The following is a 26310-nucleotide window of genomic DNA, read 5'->3' on the forward strand; positions in this document are numbered from 1 at the left end:
GGGGGTTAGGTATGGTCCAAGGATCATGCCATTAGATTTTGGACTTGGTCCCCCCCCCCCCAAAAAAGAAATTGTTAAGGGGAATTTTTTTTTTTTTGCATTTCTACATTTTTAAAGTGATTTCCAACAACCCTCCAAAAAATTGTTACCCCCCCAAAAAAAATTGTTACCCCCCAAAAAAACATTTAGAGAATTTTTTTTTTGCATTTCTACATGTTTTAAGTGATTTCCAACCCCCCAAAAAAAGAAATGTTGGAGAAACGATCTATAACTCTCAGCACTGTTGACATCATATTTAATGAATAAGATATAAGGTTCACTTGAGTGACCCAGCAGTATTGGCGGTGGAGGTTTTGCACTCTCCCGAGTGCTCCCCCTCTAGTTGAATGTTTCTCTCTGGTGCAACGTGCGGCCTTATGTTTTGCAGTCATCGAAGTGAGAGGTCTGGTTGTACGGTCTTGAGGACCGTACGCTGGTTTCGTAGCTGTTAACCTGGTCCTGGGTTCGAATCCTGACCCAGCTAGAAACTCTGTCTCAGGTTGATTCATCGATGTGTGTGTGTGTGTGTGTGTGTGTGTGTGTGTGTGTGTGTGTGTGTGTGTGTGTGTGTGTGTGTGTGTGTGTGTGTGTGTGCCGCCGTCTCTCGAATGAACGTCAAACTTGGAGTCCATCCATCTGCGAGCATCAGTTGTTGGACGAATTGAAAGTCACACGGCGTCCTTCACGAAGAGTAGGCATTAATGCTCTTGCAGCCAAATTGCTGCACTAGTACTAACCGACAGAGGGGCACCCCCGGAAAGTGATGCTTCCCGCAGCGATGTTCTGCACACAAAAAAAATAAACAAGAAGAATGCAACAAAAGTAGTTCGTCGGGTTGGGCGGTGTATAGCTTCGCAATTTGCGGAACTGGTTTTTTGAGGTAAGTGATTTATATATTTCCCGATTGCTTTCATATAACCGGTGTATTATATGCGATTTGAAGGATGTATGTATAATCTTGTAAATTAAGTGAAAAAAATTTTTTAAAGCAGTAATTGTTATAATTTAAATATTTATTCACAGACTCGGTAGCAAATCAAATCCCAAGTTGTGGGTTTAAATATCGTTTGCATTTGTTCCTCATGCGGCGGCATCGCTCACTGGCTCGGCTTCTGCTTGTCCTGCTCGTTCGGGTCACGGTGTCGGCATCCTTGGACGTCTGGGATCGCAATGGATACGTCCTGTACTGTCCGTGCATGGGTGAGTCGTGCTCCGCCAACACTGATCGAGAGTTGGGAAAAGGGCGAATAATTTCCCTCAGGAAACATTCAAAGGGGGAAGGATCGCTTACAAAATTTCCCCTCACAACCAAAACTTGCACACTAAAGGTTGTTAAAGTCGATAAATATCATGAATTGCTTCATAAGTTGAACGTACTTGGACAAGAAGAGAGAGAGAGTCATGAGGAATCTGAGGAAGATTTTGTGAAGTAAACTATGAAATCCGTACGTAATATGTGAACGAGATATATATCACGTGATTGTGTGCCTGTTTGTATCGGGAGTAAAGAATAGGTTCGGACCAGTGTGGCCCCATAGAGGAATAGCACAAGGAGAGTGGTTCGTGAGGAAAGTCAGATGGCAGGAGGAGGAGGAGGAGATGATGGAGGAGGAGAAGGAGGAGGAGATGGTGGAGGAGGAGGAGGAGATGGAGGAGATTGAGATGGAGACCGTACTCTGTGCAGAGCATTGGTGCCGCCTAAGCATTCTCCTTGGCTATTGGACACAATCCTGGAGGGGTCACCACTCCGACACAGGATACCAGGAAGCTGGTCTGGAGGGGTCACCACTCCGACACAGGATGCCAGGAAGCTGGGCTGGAGGGGTCACCACTCCGACACAAGATACCAGCAAGCTGGCCTGGAGGGGTCACCACTCCGACACAAGATACCAGCAAACTGGCCTGGAGGGGTCGCCACTCCGACACAAGATACCAGCAAGCTGGCCTGGAGGGGTCGCCACTCCGACACAAGATACCAGCAAGCTGGCCTGGAGGGGTCGCTACTCCGACACAAGATACCAGCAAGCTGGCCTGGAGGGGTCGCCACTCCGACACAAGATACCAGCAAGCTGGCACTCATTTTGCCGACCTCGGAAGGATGACAGGCAGAGTTAACCCCACCTGGTATTAATTCAACAGCTGAGCGGGATTTGAACTCAGGATCCTAGGATCCCAAGCCTGCCGCCCTAACCATTAAGCCAACACCAGGCATAGATGGCAGGCTTATTAAACAGGTGCACTACATCACCAAATGTATATGGACACCTGCTCGTCCAACATCTCATTCCAAAATCATGGGCATTAATATGGAGTTGGTCCCCCCTTTGCTGCTATAACATCCTCCACTCTTCTGGGAAGGTTTTCTGCTCGATGTTGGAACATTACTGCGGGGATTTGCTTCCATCCAGCCACAAGAGCATGAGTGAGGTCGGACACTGATGTTAGGCAATTCGGTCTGGCTCGCAGTTGGCGTTCAAATTCATCCCAAAGGTGTTTTATGGGGTTGATGTCAGGGCTCTCTGTAAGACAGTTAAGTTCTTCCACACCAATGTTGACAAACAATTTCTGTATGGACCTCACTTTGTGCATGGGGACATTGTCAAGCTGAAACAGGAAAGGGCCTTCCCCAAACTGTTGCCACAAAGTTGGAAGCACAGAATCGTCTAGAAAGTCATTGTATGATGTGGCATTAAGATTTCCCTTCACTGGAACTAAGGGGCTGAGCCCAAACTATGGAAAACAGCCCCAGACCATTATTCCACCTCCACCAAACTTTACAGTTGGCACGATGCATTCGGGCAGGGAGCGTTCTCCTGGCATCTGCCAAACCCAGATCCATCCTTTGGACTGCCATATGGTGAAGCGTGATTCATCACTCCAGAGAACGTGTTTCCACTGCTCCAGAGTCCAATGGCGGTAATCTTTACACCACTCCAGCCGACGCTTGACATTGTGCATGGTGATCTTAGGCTTGTGTGCGGCTGCTCGGCCATGGAAACCCATTTCATGAAGCTCTCGACAAACAGTGCCTGTGCTGACGTTGCTTCCAGAGGCAGTTTTGAACTCGGTAGTGAGTGTTGCAACCGACGACAGATAATTTTTATGCGCTCCCTGCTTCAGCACTCGGTCCCATTCTTTGATCTTGTGTGGTCTACCACTTCATGACTGAGCTGTTGTTGCTCCAAGATGTTTCCACTTCATGATAACAGCACGTACAGTTGACTGGGGCAGCTCGAGCAGGGCAGAAATGTGATGAACTGACTTGTTGGAAAGGTGGAATCCTATCATGATGCCACGTTGAAAGTCACTGAGGTCTTCAGTACGGCCCATTCCACTGCCAGTGTTTGTCTATGGAGATTGCATGGCTGTGTGCTTGATTTTATACACCTGTCAGCAATGGGTGAGGCTGAAATGGCCCAATCCACCAATTAGAACGGGTGTCCGCATACTTTTGGCCATGTCGTGTATTTTGCTTCAACTTTGGCACAAGAACAGTCAGGAGAAATGGCAATGGCTAAGATTATTTATCAAGGAGGTGAGAAAGGGCTTTTATAGAAGATCCAGGTTGGAGTGGAGTAAGTAAAGGAAAAGCTCGGTAATCGAAGAGTAGATTAGGCTCCGTGTCCAGATAATATGCACCCGGGAGTATTGAGGGAGGTGGCTGAGCAGGTAATAGCTATTTTCAATAGTTACCTGGAGTCAAGACAGGTTCCGGAGGATTGGAGAGCAGCAAATGTAACACCATTATTTAATAAAGGATCCATAGAAAAATTGGGAAACGATAGACCTGTTAGTTTGACTTCAGTTGTGGGGAAGCTCTTGGAGACATTATTTAGGGATCAGATGAGGAACCACTTAAATAAATACAGACTAATTAAAGATGGTCAGTATGGGTTTACCAAAGGTAGTTCCTGTTTAACAAATCTTTGACAGTTCTATGAAGCAGTGTCTGATTGGGTGGATGTGGGAAAGGCAGTGTACAAAGTATATCTAGACTTTAAGAAGGCATTTGATGAGGTACCACATCGGAGGTTGTTGGCCAAAGTGAGGGCTTGTGGAGTAGCTGGTCAGGTAACTAATTGGATTGCAAACTGGCTTCGTGGTTGGAAGCAAAGAGTGACTGTGAGTGGGAGGATGTCTTGCTGGAAGGATTTAAGTAGTGGGGCACCTCAGGGATCAGTACTCGGACCATTACCATTCCTGATTTGGATAGTGGGGTGAAGAGTAGGCTTTTTACATGTGTAGATGACACAAAGCTTGGAGGTGAGGTGGATAGCAGAGGGGGTGATGATCAGATACAGGAAAGTATTGATACTTTCATAGATTGGGTAAAAGATTGGCAGATGTAATTTAGTCTGAGCAAGTGTAAGGTGTTGGGGATGGAAAAGAGCAATGAAAATAGAGATTACATGATACAAGGGGTAATTTTGGAGTGCGTCACACAGGAGAAGGATCTGGGGGTGGTAATAGATATGGGAGGTAAGCAGGCAGCACAGTTCCAGGTCCCTATAGGTAAAGCAAGCAGGGTTATAGGTTATTTATATCAATTTATCAAAATGTTTTAGGAGGATCATTTATAAATCAAAAGAGGTGGTGTTAACATTTTACAGGAATTCAGTGAGGGACACATCTAGAATAATGTGAGCTGATCTGGTCACCACAACTCAGGAAGGACATGGATGCCATTGAGAGGGTTCAGCACAGGGCTCCGACATTGATTATATTGTTGCGGTTGTGGAAATTCGCAAACCACCATTCAGGTCCCGTAGGTGAGATATCTCTGTAAGTACATGTGTAGTTAGCCCCAAACCCGTTGGTTAGAGGGAATAAATGTGATTCATTCGGGCTGCGACGCTTTGAGATAGCCGTTTTTCTGTTCTATCTTTATTTTGAACCAACCACGCTCCAACCATCACACAACAACAACGCCAACAGCCACGATCTTTACCTTCACAACTCGCTCCCGCAAACATCGCATCACCGCCATTCCAAACGGCACCATGGCCATAAACCACCACCATAAACCCTCTACCACCTTCACCTCTCTCCTGCGGCCATTCCTGCACCACCTGTGAGCACCGAGCGTCGGGCTGTCCTGGGCTCGTACAAGACACGCGCCGAGCCGCGAGTGCAAAATGCAGCCTTTCCGAGGAGAATTCGGATCAGGAATGCAACACGCCCACTTCTGATCCGTCCAATCGGCAAGCGCGGGCGGTTTGGCCCCGCCTCCAGACGCGTCTGTGTGGAATCGAGATATGCAAATTCTAGGATCAGGGGAGATTCACGCCCCTTTTTCTCCGTCCAATGGGCGAGCGTGACTCCGCCCCCGAGCTCATCCGGATCCGGAAATTTGCATATGGGTTCTCCTGCTGGCCTATAAAGCGCCGAGCGCAAGGCGAATCTGGGGAGAGTCAGTTTGGAAGAGCGGCGTGGAGTCGGGAGGCGAGGGCGTCCCGGTGGTTTTCGGCAGTCGGCTGAGAAGAATTGGGGGAAGAGTCCGAGGAGCTCGGGTCCGAGGCAAGGAAGACGGCGGTCGGCGACGAGGTCGCGGTGGAATCGCTCGTCACGGGACCCAAGCAAGCCAGCTATACTCTTTCCCCAGAGCATCAACAATTTTACCCCCCCTTTTTCCCCCGCGCTGAGATAGTGCGAAAAGGGGGGCCCCGTTCCCACCCCACTCCAAGCAGTGCCAATGAAACCCGCGAAGGAGCATGAAGTCGGGGCACTGCCGCGCTGCCACATTTGCGGCTCATCACGAAGACGCGGGTAGGACCCACCCGGTCTCGCGGACCTGACCGCTCCTTCAGGTTTCGCGCAAATATTGGCCCACAGGCCCCGTCTGCCCCCTTGTCTCTGAGGGTAGCCTTTTCTTTTGCTTTTGAGTAAATGTGTTGTTGGCGCCGTCTGTAAAGTAAAACTGTTTAAGTGTTGTCGTGTGCTCGCGTAGTCGGTAGTATCTCTGCGTCATTTTTTCTTTTGTTACATTTGCTTTTTGTGCATAATTGTTTTCATTGTATGTGTGTGCTCTCCGTGTGCTGCGGAATAAATGTGCATCATGTTGAACTGTTTTCCCGTTTCGCTTCGTCTTTTCTTTAATTGAATCTCCATCTTGCTTCACGTAAAGGGTTGGTAGTGGGCTTAATATGCCCGATAATTAATCGGAACCGTCGAGGCCGACGATAACACCGCTCGGTTATCCCAATAGTACGGAACGGATCACTTAAGCGGCCCGTGTCCGGAGTCGACCTGCGGCGAGGTGCGATCGCCCGGTCTACCCTCCGCGTGGGTACTTAGGTAGGTCGAGTTTGGCGAACAACCCTATCCCACGCGGGTGGCCGATTGGCACGATCGTGGTGAGGCCGAAAGGCCCACCCGTGACTAGCTCCCGGCGTTAGTCCAAGAGGGTCACGACAGAATTGTCCGTCCGGTGGGCGACGTGCCGCGATTCGAGTCACGTGGCCGTTCGCATGCCGGCGGGCGCGAATTCACAACAATATGTTCCTTGACTCAGCTACGAGAAGCGGCTGAAGGAGACGGGGCTTTATACACTAGAAAGGAGGCGGTTATGAGAAGATATGATGGAGATGTTTAAGATAATGAAAGGTCGAGATAAAATTAGTGCAGATGAATTATTTAACAGAGTTGACAGTGATAGGACCAGGGGGCATTACATGAGAGTAAAGTAGAGGAGAGTTAAGACGGTAGTCACGTAGGGGACTCTCACTCAGAGAGTAGTTAATGCATGGAATGGTCTCCCTGGAAAGGTAGTGGCAGCAGAAACAGGAGATAAGTTTAAATTAGATTAAAATAGGTACCTGGTGGTTATGGAGAGAGGGTATAGGGATGTTTATAAGACTTTTAAGTAGTTTGAGCATTGATGGGTGATCGTGTGCATGTATACGGAGTTATTGATGGGGGGGTCTCGTCAGGGGGTGTTTTGTGTGGGTTTTTTTCTTTTTTTTCACCCAAGACCGTTTTTGCCCATGCTCTGCAAAGCCTGGAAAGAAGAAAAAAAAACTACAAAAAAACGATTTGATTAAATAAAAATATATATTTGTTGCATTTTTCTTCTTTCGATTTTGTGTTGATAAATTGGTGTGGTGTTGATGTGGTGCAGGCATGATGGGTCGAATGGCCTCCACCTGCTTCTGGTTTCCTTGTGTATCCTTGTGAACCTCCATCGTGTGACCCCTAAACCGCCCTGTCAAGCTTGGTGGAGATTGGAAAAGTAACGACCCAATGTATCGCAGTCAGACAGGCACCAAATTGTATATTTTAGCATGACTTCTGAGTACAATTTCGATTTAATTACAATTTTGGTGAACCATTTTAAAATTGCCACTCTTCTGTCAAAATGCTAAAAATTATTTTGAAAAGATGATTTGAATCACAGATTTCCCAATACCAACGACAGGTTAAATGTGCCTGACAAACAGAACTGTTACTGTAAACACACACCACACACACACAACGTCATTTTGAAAGTCTCATTGTTTATTCTGTATATTTGCATCCTCAGGACGCTTTGGGAACCAGGCAGACCACCTGCTGGGTGCTCTGGCCTTTGCAAAATCCCTGAACCGGACCCTTGCCGTGCCTCCTTGGGTTGTGTATCGGCAACATTCGCCACCATACACCAATGTATGTACATGACGTTCCATACCATGTTCTGTTATTGCTGTTTATATTAATATATAATATAAGGAACTTCAAACTAAGAGGAGGTGATTAGGCCTGTTATCCTGTACTGTGGTTGCCAACCCGTGGTTGTTTGTCCGTGCTCTGTCCTTTTTAAATGTCGAGTAAGGAATTAGCACATACCATGTTTTACAGTCTTTGGTATGGCTCAGCCGGGATTCGAATCACCGACCTTCCAGACTCAGAGTTGTCTCTCCAGCCATTCCATCACCTGATTAAATATTTATTATTCTTGTTACCTCTGCCACCGAAGGTTGTGTTTCACCCCCTTTCTGTCTGTCTGTTTGTGCACAGGATATCTCAAAACGTTGTGCACGGATCCGGATGAAATTTTGTGGACAGGCTTGATGTGTCACAAGGACAAACTGATTCGATTTTGGTGAAGATCCGGATCCGGATCCGATTACTAGAACTTTTAAAGTGATTCTTCACCATTGAGAGATAGCGACAAAAACGATATGTATTGGGCCAGATATGTTCTCGTGGATCAGGCATTACAGGGCGGAGGTATGCGCTCCACCGAGTGCTCTTCTCGTCAACCTCCGCCATCGAAGATGGACGGAGGTTACCGTTTTCACCCGTCTGTTTGTTTGTTTGTTTGTTTGTTTGTTTGTGAACAGTATTACGGAAAAACTCCTCGACGGATTTTGACGAAACTTGGTGGGGGGATTAGGTATGGTCCAAGGATCATGCCATTAGATTTTGGACTTGGTCCAAAGTCCAATATGGCCGCTATGGCGGCCATTTTGAAAAAAATATTTGAATTTTTGTTTTTGCATTTCTACATGTTTTAAGTGATTTCCAACCCCCCCCCCTCCAAAAAAAAATTGTTAGAGAAAAAGAAACTGAGAAAATTTTGTCTTTTTTTTTTTTCTCTAACAATTTTTTTTTTAGAGAATGAATTGAGTATGTGGAGTACGAATGAATTGAGTATGTAAAGGGGAAAGTTGCAAACTATAACTCTGAGCACTGTTGACGTCAAATTGAATGAATAGGATATCAGGTTCACTTGAGTGACCTCGCAGTATTGGCGGCGGAGGTTTTGCACTCTACCAAGTGCTCCTCTAGTTATTGTTGTTATTGTTTGTAGATAGCTAGAAAATCTGATAATCCTGAAACAATACCTTGGTCTTTAGCAGCAATATTGCGGTAAAATTTGGATCCATTTTATTTTTCTTGGAAAATTGAAGACCCGACTACAAACGTGACTTAAAGAACAAAGGACTGCATTGGGAATGCACGAGCACACGGTGACCACCTCTTCAACTGGAAAACAGAACCAGCGTTCCATATATTCCCATAAACCACAACTTTTCCACCAAGTTGTTTCAAATGAGGGCTAGCAGGTATGCACACTCCCCTTTGAGCTGTCTAGCCTGGGTTTGAATCTTGACCCAGCTACAAACTGTCATCCTGGTGTTCCGCATGCAGGGCAAGGCATCGATGTGTGCGCCGTCCATCATGGACGTTACACCTGAGTACCCACCTACTAGAATTGATGGAAGTTTAAAAATCCCATGGGGTTTTTTGTGAAATGGAGGCGAGTCATCACCAGCACCCTGAACACCGCTGCACTCCCAGCAATGATGCAAACCAGCAGACACGTGCTGCACACCAAATGATCACTGAAAGTGCTGCCCAGCTTTATCGAGATTTGGCTGTCAAGTGTTCATCTTAATGGGCCTGTCATATTCCACGAATACAAATGCAGTAATCTCAGTGCAATGGCCAAAAATGTTCTGCGGCCTAGTTGTGCTGAATGTATATTCACTATGCTTAAAGTTTCCTCAAGAACCCTGGTTTAACGACCGGTTGGGTTGCAAGACCACCTGCCTAACATCGTCCCATGTGTTTCTGCGTGTCCAGATGCACGTACCCTACTCGAAGTTCTTCCGGTTGGAATCTCTCCAAAGGTATCACCGTGTCATCAGCCTTGAGTCTTTCATGGCAGAGTTGGCCCCCCAACACTGGAAGCCTGGCTTTCACGTTGCTTATTGCTATGAAATTGCGGCAGCACGGAGCGCAGACAAAAAGTCATGTCCCATGAAGGTCAGTCTCCATTTGGATGTACCCTTGTTCTCATTATAGAGTTGACTGTAACTTGATGTGGTGTTTTGGATGCTTGGGTTATGTGCTGTGTTGTTTAACAATATGACAATACTTTCTGTATCCCTCCACAAGTTTTTGGTTGTGACCAGTTTTATATGTAGATGACCTGAAATTTTAAAATTGTGCTTTCCCTGATTGATCTCCCTCTTGGCGTTTTTGGAGCCAGGACGGGAACCCGTTTGGCCCATTCTGGGATCATGTTGGCGTTTATTTTGATCGATCCGAACTCTTCAGCAGCCTCTCTTTCCATCCATCGGGCGTCCACCGCTGGCTGGAAAGGTACGGTCCACGATTGAACAGACATGGAGAGCAAACTTTACTTGGGAATTCCGCTGAAGAAATAGAGGAATACTCGGTTTTATGAACATTTGGCTACCTTAGCAACTAGTCTCACTTACCCTTCATAATGGGCCCCTTTGTGAGGCAGCACACACCTTGGCGTTCCTGGAGTTGTTCCAAAGAGAATTCGGCAATAGTGTTGGCCTATTTCGCATTCCCCAATAGAGCACGTGGCTCATGATGCCGGAAGTCCCAGATTCAAATCCCCAATACTGTGCCGATTTATTCATAGTGTACAAAGTTCATTGTAAATCATGGAAAAGTATCCCATAGTCTCCTAATGTCCTTGTCCTAAATACTGATTCATGTACAAGTTCCTCATTGAACCTTTGGTTATTGTGATAAAATGTGAAATTACTTGAAAGTCTCCATAGGATAATATTTGATCTTCTTTTGTCACAAAAGTTTGCAAGCGTTCTTCTTAGTTTTGATGATGCTAAATACTGTTGTGGGAATGGCTTCTCGGGGCTAACCCTGCATAGTGTGGGGTAGTTATCTCATTGCATGTATTACCAAAAGCGTGAGGTAATTTAATTGTGATATGGAATATCCATTGTTTTAGAATTTAGATAGAGAAAGATGCCGTATACCCACCCCCCCCCCCCTACTTAATGTGTCTAAAACTGCCATCCCTTGAAACCCCTTTTAAATGTTCTAACCTTTGGAATCTGTGTCTTTTATGTTCGTTTAAGCCAGTGGTTCTGAACGTGGAAAAGTACACAATGGTCTCCCATTGTCAAAGGGCGGTGTTGCTCCTTCTGAGCCAACGGCCATCCATATCTAGTGCCAACTGTGTCTGCAGATGTCCTCCTGCAGTTGGGTGACTATTTTTTAGGAGGTTGGTGGCAGGATTTGCATTCCGGCTATGATGAAAACCTTCACTCGCAAAACACAAGAAAAACGCAAAGAAAATTGAAAATCCACTCTGCAGGAGTATCTCCTGCGCAGCTGCCCTTTGCAGGGCAGCTCACTGGATGAGGGGATTGGGGCAAATCCTTCCCCCTCACTCTTTGATGGGAGGAAAGCCGTGGGGTAACAGTCCCTTCGAGTGGGTGCCTGGAATGTCCTATCCCGAAGAGAGGATGATCAGCTGTCACTGTTATCATCTGAGCTCAAGCGTTTGAACATCGGTATTGCAGCACTCTGAGGTTTGGAGACTGGATAGTGCCAAGATCATGGTGGGTGGTTACACCTACTATTGGTCTGGTTGCTCTGATGGTTACCATGCCCAAGGAGTTGCTGTAGCTGTGTCGAATAAGCTGACTCCAATGATAATTGAGCTAACACCGGTCACCGAGCGTATTATGAGACGAAGGATTCGTCACTCTTTTCTGATCGTTTCCCTGCCTCTGCATATGGTCCGACTGAGGTGAGTAATCTCACTGTCAAGGACTCATTCTATGCCATGCTCGAGTCTGTGGTTGAACAATGCCCCAGGCGAGATACTCTTCTCTTCTTGGGGGATTTCAATGTATTGATTGGAACTGATAAGGATTGTTATGACGCATGTATTGGTCCCCATGGGTCTGGAATTGTGAACCAGAATAGCACCGAGTTACTTGACTTTGCAAGAAGTCATGGACTAAGGGTGGCTTGTTCATGGTTTCAGTGCCCACAGACTCATCGCTGGACTTGGCATTCCAACGCTGGTGGTGTGGCAAAGGAGATTGAGCAGGTGCTCGTTGTAGTGTAGCAGCATAGCAAACCTGTTCTGCATTTTGTGATACAAGCACCAAATTTGGCAAAAATGTACATTAATATGTTGTGAACATTTTCAGATATTGGGCCACTTGAAATTCTCTCTTTATGTCCGCCATATTGGATTTCAAAATGGCCACCACTTGAAATCTACATTTGCTATTATCTCTGGACGTAATGCAGCTATTAACTTGATTCTGGTATCTAAATGTATGTTTTTGGGGGCAAGGAATCCAATGGTACCATTTTCAACTTAATATCCTCGTAACAAGCTGAAGGTGTTCAGCACTTCCACTCCAAGAAGCCAGAGCATAGGTCAGTAACAGCTCGCCTCCATCAACAATGACCGTGAACTCCGCACGCCTGTACATTGGCTGCCAGACGAGTGATGGAAACCTTGAGGAGTTCTTTTGTCACCAGAATCAGGCATGTCCTCCTGCATTGTCTGATGGTGGAAGCCTCTGCACTGGTACCAAGAGTGATCTCCTCACATGCTTGGAAGAGGTCTCCGACGCAAAGACAGAGACTCCTGTCACGACCTGTATTGTGCTTGATGGAGCAGCCATCGTCCAGATGCTGAAGCCGGCTGCATCAAAGACCTTTGAAGAGTATGCACAACAGATCTTCATCCCATATATGTCCACGAAGCTGCAAACAGTGTCACGCCTGGATCTGGTCTGGGATACTTACCTTGCTGATTCACTGAAAGGTAGTACACGTGCAAAGCAGGGACAAGGTGTGGGGAGACGTGTGGTGGCTGCCGCAGCCATACCAGGAAACTGGCAGAACTTCCTACGAGTGGACAGCAACAAGATCGAGCTGTTCAGGTTCCTCTCAGCAGCTCTCATGGAATGGTTTGACCAGGAGGACAAGCAACTCGTCATTACTGATGGAGAGGCAGTGCTCAGCAAGCCACTACTGCCAGATCTGACCTCACTCGCCCCATGTAACCATGAAGAAGCTGACAGTCGGATGTTGCTGCATGCATCTCACGCAGTCCAGCATGGACACCATGCAATACTCATCCGGACTGTAGACACCGATGTTGTGGTGCTGGCAGTGTCCCTGGCACAGGAGTTGCAACCAGAAGACAAACTGCGGCTGTCATTCGGAACAGGCCAGAGTTTCCGATACCTAGCAGCACACAAAATAGCAGCTGGATTGCGACGAGAGAAGGCTCGTGCACTGCCAATGTTCTACGCTCTAACTGGATGCGACACTGTGTCTAGTTTTCATAGACATGGCAAGAAGACCGCGTGGGCAATCTGGACGGTACTGCCAGAACTCACTGAGGCACTGCTGCTGCTGTCCTCTGCACCTCGTGACATACCAGACGATGCAATGCGCATCATCGAGAGGTTCGTGATCCTGTTGTATGAGCGAACCAGCAAATGCACAGACATTGACAAGGCCAGGAGGAAACTCTTCGCAAGGAAGAACAATGTGCAGCTCATCCCTCCAATGAAGGCAGCTCTGGAGGAACATGTCAAGAGGGCAGTGTATCAAGGTGGACATGTGTGGGGTCAGATACTGCTGCCAGCACCAGAGCTCCCTCCACCAACCAACTGGGGTGGGTCAAGGACTGGAGAAGGACAGTACACACCTTACTGGACCAGGCTAACTGAGGCAGCTCACAGCTGCATTGAGCTGGTTTCTTGTAAGTGCAAGAAAGGGTGTGTGAGGCGCTGCAAGTGCAAAAAGGCTGCCCTTCAGTGCACAGCCCTCTGTGTGTGTGAAGGGGACTGCACATGACGATGAGTCAACAACATACATGTACTTGTGGCAATGCTGAACTTGTTAACATGACACTGTTTATGTACACGTATCTTCAGTACCGGTATATACCTAGCCTCAGATACCAGTACACCTAGCCTCAAATACTAGACCATGTAGCATGTCAGTATTATACCTAAGACATTTACAGAACTTAGACATTCTTTTCAAAGTATTGTGTTGAATCCAATATTTGCCGAGATAATTTCCAAATAAAATTATAGAACAGACTGTGATAGATAATATTTGTACTGTACTGAAATGGAAGATGCTTAGCAGGCAGACACGAGCGGAAGGACAGTCGAGCCGGGCTGTGTTGTACAAGTACGAGCGCGGGCGTACTCTGCCCGGCAGCTCTCCTTTATTCGTATGCACCCGCACGAGCCGGCCGACTCCAGCATTACTACGACGCCTCAGACGGCGCGCACACCCTATATCCCTTGCAGATACGATAACCACCACGACCACTCCTCCAATCATCACGCCCATCATGCATCACCATCATGCCCCTCCCCGTAGGCCCGCAGACTACACCACACTCCTCCCTCCTAAAAGTATGAATATTAATTGACCACCAATATAAGAAGCATTATAAGGACTTCGGTATAATAATCATGAAAATAAAATGACCAATAGCGAAGTATAATAGCACACCACATCATATAATGTGTCGATGCGAGCGAGTGGAGCAGCAAAGGCCAGGTCTGACCGCGTTACCGATATGAAGCAGCAAAAATGAGAAGCACAGCAGAACTACGCAGCAAAAACGCCCCCAGGCGGCCCATGCTGACATGACCCTCGCCAAGGTCGTAACGACCTTTCGAGCCAACCTCCCCCGGCCCCATCAAACGCTTCTGGCCCACTCCCCCCAGGCAGACCCGACGTAGATAAACATCCCGAGGCCGGCAGCCCGCTGTCTGGAAGCCGTGGCGCCAGCCTTGATCGACCTTGGCCGGGGGCGCTGAACAGCGCCGCTGGCTGTACGCATTTAATGCTCCAAAACAACCCACGCACCACAATCAGTTGAGACGCCAACGCCCGTCCCAACGGCCTTGAGCGAACACAGAGAGCTGCGCCCGCAATCAGAGGTGGGGGTAACGCCGACCAGGGCACCAGTCTTGGTTCCGAGTCGACCTCCGAGACCCACACGGCAGCTAGACGGGAGCAACTCCATTTAAACCACACTGCAATCATAGGCTCGTTATAAATCACTACGAACATTATACGAAGCATTGCAAACTCATTTGTCCGTACAGCGCGCTTCTCTGATAAAATCCCAGCACATGACAAAGCAATTACCTGCGGCCTGGGGCAACTGGCGGCCAATAAACCTTCTTTATTCGCCCCCACATCACATTGATCATAACACCAACTCCATTGACTGATCTCCGCCACATCCACTTTTACATGAGAACTGCTGGCATTTATTTCAACAACGTTAAACTGCATCACTAGAGCAAGGAAAAACACATATGCCATGAACAACAACCCACAACCCGCATCACGAGTCCGCTTCTTGGCTGTCGACTCGATGTTGTGACTCGCGACTCCCTTCAACGCCACGGGCTCACCGTCACCTGTCGAAGCTGCCTGCACAACACCGACGCGCATTGCCTCACGAACCCTGCCGAAGCACGGGAACTCATCGCGAGCGAAGCGCGGGAACTCATCGCGAGAGCTGATACGGCTCTCGCCGCCCGCCCGAGCCTCGCCCTCGGTACTCGACGAAGGCCTCGAAGAGAGCACTGGCACATCTGGAGGTACGAACCGGAGACCCAGTCCGAGGTGCGCCAGCCAGTCCCGACCCAACAGGGGGGGCCCCTCCCCTCGTACAACGAACACCGAGAGCCGGGCGCGTCGATCTCGGTAGCGCACTGAGACGTCGGCCCTCGCCAGCGGTGCAATCGCTTCACCGGTGTACGTGTATAACGACAAGGCCGTCTTGACCAGGCGAATACCGCGAAGACCACGAGCCGCCCGCTCATCCATGACCGACACTGCCGCCCCGGTATCCACGCAAAACACAGTCGGTTGGCCATTCACTTCGACCTCAACCGTGAAAGGCGTCGTCATCTCCGAACCAACGGAAAACAGACTCAACCGTGGTTGCATCTCCCGCTCTGGCTCGCCGGCATTGTCAGGCCCCGGTTGCAGGCCGATCTCCAGGTCACTGGGGTCCTCTCGCACCTCGTCATCCAAGACCCCAACGGAGGCCCCCGCCATCCGACACACACGCTTCAAATGTCCCACCTTGTGACAATGCAAACACACGGTGTTCTTATACGGGCACGTTTGACGCAGGTGCGGACCCCAACACCCCCAGCAGCCGCGGAAAGTCCCTTCGCTCCAGGTGCGACCGTGCTGCGGTGCCCCCTTCGCTCCAGGTGCGACCGTGCTGCGGTGCCCCCTCGCTCCAGGTGCGACCGTGCTGCGGTGCCCCCTCGCTCCCGGTGCGACCGTGCTGCGGTGCCCCTTCGCTCCCGGTGCGACCGTGCTGCGGTGCCCCTCGCCCCGCACCGCCAGGCGCGCGTGCGACCTGCGGCACTTGAGCCACCGCTCGGACTCCAGGCTGCATGACCCGCGGCACTTGTGCGGTTACCGCGTGGACTTCGGGATTAGCCGCCATGCTCCAGCTGGAGCTACTCACTACGTCCTGGCCGGCAATGGCGCGGACATCCGTGAGTGTCTGCTCGACAGACGAAGCAGTCACGACCGCCGAGTCGAATGTGATGTCGGTTAATCGCAGGATGGCCGCTACCATCTTTGCGTCTCGCAGACCAGAAATAAAACGATCTCTGAGCCTTGTCGGACGCTCCTCTGTCGTGAATTTGCACGGCACAGCCGAATGCTTCACTCGAGCTACGAAGTCCGCAACGCGCTCCTCGCCACCCTTAGCGAGATGATCGAACTGGAACCGCGCGAGATGTAACGACTTCTCCGGCGCCAAGTGGGTCTTCATTTTCACCACGATGTCCTGAAAGGATAGCATATCATCACTGGGTCTATTTGGAGCCACCAAATCACTCAGCAGGCGGTAGTGTTCCGTTGATAGCGAGGCGAGCAAGATCGCCTTGCGTTTCTCTTCATCCCCTACATCATTCGCCCGAAAGTAGCAACCTAACTGTTCAGAAAACAACTCCAATTCATCTCCCCCGAACACGGGTACACGTCCGTGTGCCGTGCCTCGACCTTCCGCCATGCTCCGTGAGACCCTTGGCTCCGTAGCTTGGAACCGCCCGGGTTACTTGCCGACCCTGCACACGCCGATCCGCAGATCCTCGTTCGCCAACTGTACTGTACTGAAATGGAAGATGCTTAGCAGGCAGACACGAGCGGAAGGACAGTCGAGCCGGGCTGTGTTGTACGAGCGCGGGCGTACTCTGCCCGGCAGCTCTCCTTTATTCGTATGCACCCGCACGAGCCGGCCGACTCCAGCATTACTACGACGCCTCAGATGGCGCGCACACCCTATATCCCTTGCAGATACGATAACCACCACGACCACTCCTCCAATCATCACGCCCATCATGCATCACCATCATGCCCCTCCCTGTAGGCCCGCAGACTACACCACAATATGAAGTTGAAAATGGTAACATTGGATTCCTTGCCCCCAAAAACATACATTTAGATACCAGAATCAAGTCAATAGCTGCATTACGTCCAGAGATAAGAGCAAATGTAGATTTCAAGTGGCGGCCATTTTGAAATCCAATATGGCGGACATAAAGAGAGAATTTCAAGTGGCCCAAAATCTGAAAATGTTCGCAACATTAATGTACATTTGTGCCAAATTTGGTGCTTGTCTCGCAAAATGCACAATTCTTTTGAATATTTGGGCTAAGCCGCCCCACTATGATGGTCACTGGAGGATGATCCAGAATTGCAGGGTCTACCGGAGTGCTCATTTCCTCAATACTGACCACACGCTTGTTGTAGAAACTCTGAAGTTGCAGCTTAAATCCAGGAGAATGGTACCATCAGAGCCTTGGCTGGATGTTGGCAAGCTCAAGCATGAGAGCGTAGCTGAGGAGTTTGTGAAAAGGCTGACAGGGGTTTTGGGAGGTCTGAGTGCTTTGGGGAATCCTGAACAGTTGTGGAGTGCCTTCAAGACCCATCCTTGACGTTGCCAGTAAATGTCTTCAAACTCACCACAGGGCAAAATAAAATTTTATCTCTCAAAGGACACTGTTTACCATTGACCAGTCGCAGGGCCAGGCTTAATGGCAGAGCTGAGCTGCTCAGGGAGCTGAGGTGTAAAACTGTACGTGTGCTGAGGGTGGACAAGGAGGTCGATGTGCGAGGAACCTGTGAGGGGGTGGAACATCACCTGTGGTCAAGTGATTCTAGTCCTACTTTCAGGGAAATTTGCACATTGCGTTCCTCCAAGCCCATCCCTTGCTGCACTGCAATGAGAGCAGAGGGTGGTGGGCTCTTGACGGCGGAGTCTGAAGTGAAGGCCCACTGGGCTGGTGACTTTGGCTGTTCCAGAGTGATTCACCAGCTGTTGAGTTGGATGTTGGGAGTGTTACTATCGCTATTGCTGACCCTCCAATCAACTGTGATCCGCCTTTGTTTGTGGAAACACAGGCTGCGGTGAACTGGTTGCAATGGTGTAAAGTGCTTGGGATCTATGCTGAACTTCTCAAAGCTGGTGGAAATGCTGTACTCATGATGTTGCATGCAGTTCTGTGCTCTGCCTGGAACACAGGCATCATCCAAACTGATTGGAAGAGGGGCTTTGTTTTCCCTCTCTGGAAAGGGAAGGGTGATCGCCAGGACTGCAACACCAAGGTGTGACGCTGCTTTCCGTGCCGGGCAAGGTCTTTGCTCGGATAATTCTTGATGGGGTTTGCCACCATCTGCTTGAGCACCAGCACCCAGAGCCGTCAGGCTTTACACCAAAGAGGTCAACGATTGACCGTATCCTTGCCTTTCGAGTCTTCACCGAATGCAGATGAGAGTTTCAGCAGGGGCTGCTTGCAGTCGTTGTTGATCTCTGCAAAGCTTTCAATTCAGTGAATCGGGATGTCCTCGAGAGCATTATTGGTCTTCGTGGGGTGCCACCAAAACTCATCAGTCTGATGTCTGAACTATACTGTGGTGCTGTGAGATGTGGTGATACCATCTCCGACTTATTTCCAGTTGTTACTGGAGTTCATCAGGGGTGTGAACTGGCCCCCACACTTTTCAGCACTTGTATGGACTGGATTCTGGGGAGGATGTCGGAGAGATGAAGCTGTGGTGCATCGTTTGGGAATGTCAATATCTCTGACCTTGATTTTGCAGATGACGCAGTCATCTTTGCCGAGACTCTGGATATCCTTTTGGGGGCCCTCGATGTGCTGATTGAGGAGTTGGAGCCACTGGGATTACAGGTTTCCTGGGTCAAAACTAAGATCCTTGCTTTCATTGACATCTTGGATGCTGCTCTCTTGTCTACCTGTTTGTGGTGAGGATGTTGAGGTCACAGAGAGATTCACTTACCTTGGCAGTGATATTCATGTCTCTGCTGGCTGTGAGCTTGAGGTCAACAGATGTCTGGGTCGGGTCTGGGGGTCATGGATTCACTGGATCATGGGGTGTGGTGCTGTCGGTACCTGTGCAGGAGGACGAAAGTCTGAGTCTTCAGGTCCTTGGTGCTTCCAGTCTTGCTCTATGGATGTGAGACTTGGACTCTGACCAGGGATCTGAGATGGAGACTTAATTCCTTTGGTCCCAGTTCTCTTCGGAGAATCTTTGGATTTTGCTGGTCGGACTTTGTGTCCAACGAGCCATTTCAGAGAGAGACTGAAATGAGATTTGTTACCTGCACAGTCCGTGAGCATCAGCTTCGGCTGTATGGACATGTGGTTCCTTTTCCTGATACTGATCCTGCTCACCAGATTCTCTCAGCGAGGGTGCCTCGTGAGTAGTGGAGACCAATGGGCTGACCACGTGCCTCATGGTTGCAGAAGGTGGATCAACATCTCAAGGAGATAGCGATGGTCCAGGCATCTGCCTGGGGGAGGCGGATGACCAGATGGAGGCCCCTGGAATACTGGCGGAAAGTGGATTCAGCGACGCGCTGCTCCGGCGCATGCTCCCATACCTGACCTGACCTGACCTGTTCTGAACCTTTTCCAGTCGTCATACCCCTTGGTCTCAGCATGAGGTGTCACCCCCTCTCAATGGTGACTCAGTCAATATTTTTTTGCTCTACTCTGTGTACAACCAGCTTTTCTTTCGCTGCCTCAAATTGAAATGTATCTCATCTATTCCCTGATGAGGCATCACGTACCCCCTGGGGGGGTCCATGGATCTCTGGTTCAGAACCGCTGTTTCAAGCGTCCTGACACGCCATCAGGCACAAGTTTAGGTGGGAAAAGCTACCCCAACTACCCTGATTTGTCCCGTGACATCAACACCATTTGGGTGAAAGACCGCAATTGCAATTGTGCATGTCCGTTAAAGGACAGATTGGATTCGGTGATTTATCACCCTGAACAAGGGTGTGCCTACGACTTGGGACTCCCCTCACTTGATATTTGAGAACGGGCCTATGGCACCGATCAGCTTGGTTGTCCCGCTCGGCCCGTAATCCAGCCCAGGACAACAGAATCAATCGGCTGCCCCGACTGCTTTGATCCGGTACGAAGGGCAACCAGACAAATCCGGTGGCTACAAAAATACATCAGTTTCTGTGACAACAATATTTGAGTGGCATAACCTGACATCTGACCTCTGTCATTGCTGCCAAGCATATTGTTATTTGTTTATTTTTTTTTGTGGTAATTCTAACTTGTGTTGTGAAAAATATTTCTATGGGTTAATAAATGCTTTATTTGGCGTACTTATTTCCACATTGAGTGCTTAGAATAAGTGTGAGGTAATTAAATGCCATCCATCCATCCATCCATTGGGACCATGCTCTGTGCAGAGCGTTGGTGCTGCCTCAGCAGTCTCCTTGGCGATTGGGCACAACCCTGGAATGGTCGCCACTGACACAGGATACCAGCAAGCTGGCACTCATTTTGCCGACCTCAGAAGGATGACATGCAGAGTCAACCCCACATTAATTCAACAGCCAAGTGGGATTTGAACTCAGGATCCTTGGATCCCAAGCCCACCAACATAACCATTAAGCCAACACCAGGCATATTAAATATCATATATGTCGCTAATTTGTATGGTTGGAAGTGTCAGACCCACCCTGTTGTGTGTGTGTGTCTAAAACCCCTCATTCCTGTGAGCCTAAATATTGATATTTAAGTCCTCCATTTTTGTCTAAATGTTCCCTTTTTGCACCACACGAGGCCATTTCAACAAGTCAAGGTGGCAAAAGTGGTCGTCCTGGCAACGTTCGGTTACTTAGATCGAGCCAGAAAAAGGCAACCGGTCAGGGCAACCATAGTACAGGATAACAGATTGGCAACCATAGCACGGGATAACAGAAAACAGCAAACAGGAAGGTACAAGCCACGCTCACTGGTCAGGGCTTGAACCAGTGGTGGAGGTGAGAGGAAGGGCGTCAAATTGTCATCTTGGCGGGCTCAGCTATAAAAGTGGGGGCCATGAAAGATCGATTTCCAGAACCACCAAGCCAAAAAGCTGTGCTCTGAAGAGAGCTGAAAAGCGAGAGAAGCCACGCCCTGTCCAGCTGCGTCACTCCCACTCCATGGGGCTGTGTCCCTCGCCCCCCCTCCCCTTCGCAGCCTGCAGGGACCATTGCAGCTGCTCCACGCGTTTGCTTGCAACTCACTGGGTTTGGCTCCAGAACTCTACTGTCTTGTGACTCTCCCTTGTCGTCTATCGTGTGTCATGAGGCCATAGTTTAATGGATCTGCCGTCCATCACCTGGTCTGTTCATGAAGTGTGTTCATGAAGTCTATGCCGTTAGAGGGTTAACTTTTTTTAGGCTGGTTAAATACAATTGGATTCATTGTTTATTGCTTATTGTTCATTCCCGACCCTTGTGCTTTTGTTACAAATTCATTTTACAAACCTGACTTGGTCCTTGGGTGGGTCCTGTTCGTTATGACGTTCTGTAAACCGTGTTAAAGGTAAATTGGTCCAGAAGAACTTGTCACATGGTCAGGGTTTACTCGGCCCTGATGAGATCGACCACGTGATCACCTATTAACGCAGCACTCGCTCATCTCCAGGACCTCGGTCTGCACGGTGACGCTGCTCTGGACGTGCGGATCGAGCAGAGGTGTCTGAGATGGTTGACTGACGCGGCCGTTTTGACCTGACTCAGTGGGTAACCGGGATGGTCTGTTGATTGCAATACTTGTATTTCAAATTAGTTGAAGAAATTCGTCAGCAACCGCTCTGTATTCATGTCCTTAGACAAATAGAATGTGATTTTGGTATCCTGACTCGTGAGGAAGATTATCTTTATTATTTTATGTTCAATATTTATATTCAAGGAATGTGGGTTGTAATGTCTTTGTCGGCAGCATTTTGATGCTCATCCTGAGGTACCTTGAGGGTATGTGAGAGTCAGCCACGAAGTCTGGACCGGAACCACACACAGAGCAGGCGAGGCAGGCAGACGACCTCTCCCTGAAGGTCATTGAAGAGCCAGCCATGTTTTTGTCGATAATCCGAGAGGGACATGGTAATACCCCTGGGATTAGCTCAGTCTGGATACTGGGAATTGAAATCATTAATAATTGAACCCGCATGCTCTGGGACACCTATATCCAGTGCCTCAATCACGTTTCCATCACATCCATCATTTCTCATCTTGCTGAGCTCATCTGTCGTGACATATTTTGAGCTCTACCTTGGATGCCTCTTGCATTTATCATGAGGTATCAATAGGGGGCACTGTGATCAAAGCCTTTTATTTAGGTTATTTATTGATTTGTTTCACTTCGATGTCAGGCTCATGGAGAATAAACATTGAAGTTTAACATTAAATCCTCCTTTTTATTTTTCTTATTTTTTAATTCTTATTTTATTCCTGTCTGTACAACAGATCAGCAGTGATGATGGGACGGAATGACATCGGTCTGTCTTGCACCAGTTTCTTTATTCATCGTTAAACCTTTCTGTTCTGTCTTCCGTATCTGTACAACATTGTGTTTGTTTCAGTTGCACACTTTTAACCACAGCCTTCACAATTGCTCTTCCTCACCTGTGAACCACATTTCAGGTTTCCTGCGACAGAGCATCCTGTACTTGCCTTCCCAGGTGCTCCGGCACAATTCCCGGTACTTCCAGAGCATCGAGGTCTCCAGCGTTATGTGGAATGGTCCGAGACCATGGAACAGCTGGGGCAGGATGTTATCGAAACACACCTCATTAGGCCTTACCTGGCCATCCATTTACGAATCGGTTCTGACTGGGTTAGTCTCCTTGGGCTTGTCCGCAGCACACCTTGCATAGAGTGAAACACTGTCTGAAAAGGGCCGTATATTTCGTCAAAAGCGACTTTTACTCTTTTCTCCTTCACATCAATAGGAGCGCACGTGTGACTTGGTGAAGGAGGGGAAAGTGAGTTCTCATCTGATGGCATCCCCACAGTGTGTGGGCTGGAATTTGGACACAGCGATTCCACTTACGCTTGAGATGTGTTTACCGAGTGTGGATGAGATCCTCCGGGCCACGCGGTACTGGGCACAGCAAGTGGCAGCTCAGTCATTGTATATTGCGTCAGATTCCAATACACATGCACGCAAGTTGCAGGAAACGCTTGGGGAAAAGGTATATCTCTGACCTTACCTCCAACATAAAGACTTGCTTTTGTGCACCCTCTTCTCCTTAAATTCATTTTCTTTGCTCATAAGCTTATGTTCATGATGCTCAAACATTTGTGAGCTTCACCTTAACCACACTCACTATTGGTGTCTCAATTCTTAGGTGAAGGTGGTAGCTCTGAAGCTTGAGCTTCCACAGACAGACCTCTACGTCCTGGAAAAGGCCGACCACTTTATCGGGAACTGCGTCTCGTCATTTTCGGCCTTTGTGAAACGCAATCGTGATGTAACGGGGTGGCCGACGTCTTTCTTCGGCACGGTCGATCTGCACAGAGAGCGAGAAGACCTTTGACGCTCTTATCTCGTTCTTGTAGTTCCTCGTCCCCATCACAGAGCAAAAAGGGAAATGTGGAATGCAGACAGTGGTGCTTTGCCACCGTTTGTAAATGAGATTACGATGCTCGACCGGTTGCAACACGATGTAGCTGCAGCCCTTGGTACCTCATTCCGGTGCTTCATTGAATTTCTTGGGTTGATGCATTTCCTGGAGAAGAAACAAAACAAAACAAAACCCCTCCCCTTTCCTTTTGTTCTCCCTCCCAGGGTCTTTCGATCCAATTATGATTTAAACATTTACATTGTTCATCATGTCTGTTGTGGGAGGGTCGCCACACCAAATGTTACAATTTTTAGGGTGAGAATTGTGGATGATGCTTGAGGTTTTTGTTGTTATTTTTTTTTAGTTTTTTTTTTTTCAAAACATGAATAATTGTGACTTTTTGTAGAATAATTTTTAATGGGTTTGTTGGGAAACTTGTGGTTAAAATGACTATGGCAGGTTCCTAGAGTGTTTGTGTTTGGGTTCCTTTTGTTAGCCTGTTCCTTTTCTCCGCCCTGTGCAGCGAGACTGTATCTGTCTCGGCCATAACTGTTTTTTCTTTTTTGTTGTTGGGTTGGCTTTTGTAATCACTTCCCTGTTTCTTTAGTTTTTAACCATTTGAGCTTTTGTTGTCAAATTTTCAACAAATCTCTATGATGAGAATACGAAGAACACAAGATAATAAATTTTAATTTTTGTAAATGCACTAACGAGGCTCTTATGAGAGCGAACACACAGAATGTTCAAGAGGGGCAGGAGAGGGAAGGACAAAACAGTGGGGAACAGAGACATTAGGAGATCTGTGGAAGGGAGAGGGATGGGATGGACATTACACCAGGGACTATCAGGAAGGAAAGCAGGGAATTTGAAGGAGGTGGATTAACGGGGGTAGAAAAGATCGAGTATTTGGATGGGGGACGATAAGAGGATGTGGTGAACGGGTGTTTTGAAGGCCTGGAGGGAAGAATGGAATTGAAGAGAGTGAGGGAGTTTATTCCTAAGGCAGGGGAAAAAGAGGAATGAAAGAGTGAAGGTGAGCAGTGATTCGTGATTTTGGTAGTTTTACCAGAAGGGGGTTGCTGGCGGACCTTGAATGCCCTGAGTACAAAGGTACCAGTACCATTTGGGTCACAAAGCAAATGCAATTTCAAATTTTGGGAACTGCTGCTCTAAGTCATCCTGTCAGCCCAGAGGGGTCATGAAGAAATAACACTAGAAAGCATCGCAAATGTAAAGCTCACTCACCATGCAGAGGGGCTTTGCATTTGCGATGCTTTCTAGTGTTATTTCTTCACGACCCCTCTGGGCTGACAAGATGATTGAGAGCAGTGGTTCCCAAAATTTGAAATTGCATTTGCTTTGTGACCCAAATGGTTCTGGTACCTACGATAACAATTGTCAGAGAAAACGCTTTCGATGTGGACCCCACCTCCCCACCTCCCCACATGCATACCCTCTAAAACCAAGATTTTGAGTTTTTTTTTTTCAACTTCAGGTCATGACCCTGGGTTTGGGAACCCCTGGCCTCGGGAACCCCTGGCCTCGAGGTGCGCACACAGACGTCTAAGCTTTCGACCTGGGTTCAAATCCCAACCCAACTATTTAAACTGTCACCCCATTGCTTCACAGGAATGGTGATTCACCAACGTTGGTGTGCTGTCCCTCGGATACATGTTAAAATGGGCGTCCCGTCTGCCAGCATTAATTTCTGGACGTTAACGACCCCACGACTTCCAGCGTGAAGACCAGATGAGCTATCACTGTACCATGAACAAATTACAAATTCCGTGCTCTCAACCAATGATGCTTCCCCACAGCCTTATATGAACGAATAAGAACTATCCTCTCCCTCCACCCCCCACCGTGCTCTTCATTCTTCCCCTCAACTATGATCGCATAGTGGGGGGAAAGGACAGCTGTATAAAAGCAAAACTTTTACACAAGCATGAGGATTCAAGAAGGAACAAGGTGACCGAAACCTCAATGTGTTCTCCTTAGGGAGCATAAAATCTGTGTTGGTTACTGTGCTCAATGTGAGTGCACACCAGTTTAAGATTACTGCCAACAGTCGCAAACTTGACGAGAGAACAAATTTACCGAAGTAACATGTGGATATAAGCCGTGTGCATTTGTTTTTTTTCTTTTTGGTTTTTACATTGCCACAGCATACTGTTGATGCGGGTTGGCTTGTTTGACGTTCCCATCTGAGAACGTAGCTCACTCACCATGCTGCGACCCAAGATTCAAATCCCATTGACTGTGTTGATTTGTCCATTTTATTTCGACCGGACTCGGAAAGGGTTAAAGTGTCTGCTGTCACTCTGGGAGGTCGTTGATTCGAACCCCGGTCGTCGTACTGCTTCCTTGTTTCGCACTCGGCATTTAATAAGGGAGTATGGACGAGCAACCTTAGGTTGGCAACCATTGTGCGGGTTTAATGGGCCGAATGGCCGCATCCTGCCCTGAAAGGGAACTCGGATTTGATCTCATGCTTGTGGAGGAGCTTGTAGATAAATCACATGAAGGACAAAGAGAGCAGATAGAGTGTATGAGGACAGGAATAAAGAAGCACATTACGTGGTGTTTGAA

At 48.3% G+C, this 26310-nt stretch overlaps 1 protein-coding gene across 1 annotated transcript; it reads left to right on the forward strand.

Annotated features, from left to right (window-relative positions):
• Positions 1-1038: 1038 nt before the first annotated feature.
• POFUT1 (protein O-fucosyltransferase 1) lies at positions 1039-26310 on the forward strand. Its single transcript, XM_085853674.1, has 7 exons — positions 1039-1239; positions 7559-7680; positions 9604-9786; positions 10013-10125; positions 22799-22991; positions 23107-23349; positions 23506-26310. The coding sequence occupies exons 1-7, from the start codon at positions 1122-1124 to the stop codon at positions 23692-23694; spliced, it is 1161 nt and encodes a 386-aa protein (XP_085709800.1). The 5' UTR covers positions 1039-1121; the 3' UTR covers positions 23695-26310.

This window comes from Eptatretus burgeri, chromosome 14, assembly GCF_056783735.1.
Source record: "Eptatretus burgeri isolate ZD-2024b chromosome 14, Ebu_testis_v1, whole genome shotgun sequence".
Taxonomy (NCBI): Eukaryota; Metazoa; Chordata; class Myxini; order Myxiniformes; family Myxinidae; genus Eptatretus; species Eptatretus burgeri.

What these genes read in the sequence shown, in the direction of transcription:
- POFUT1 (XM_085853674.1), top strand. Translation starts at nt 1,122, where the DNA reads ATGCGGCGGCATCGCTCACTGGCTCGGCTTCTGCTTGTCCTGCTCGTT. An exon ending in TACGAATCGGTTCTGACTGG is followed by an intron (nt 22,992 to 23,106) that starts GTTAGTCTCCTT and finishes TCACATCAATAG; the next exon opens with GAGCGCACGTGTGACTTGGT. An exon ending in AGGAAACGCTTGGGGAAAAG is followed by an intron (nt 23,350 to 23,505) that starts GTATATCTCTGA and finishes CTCAATTCTTAG; the next exon opens with GTGAAGGTGGTAGCTCTGAA.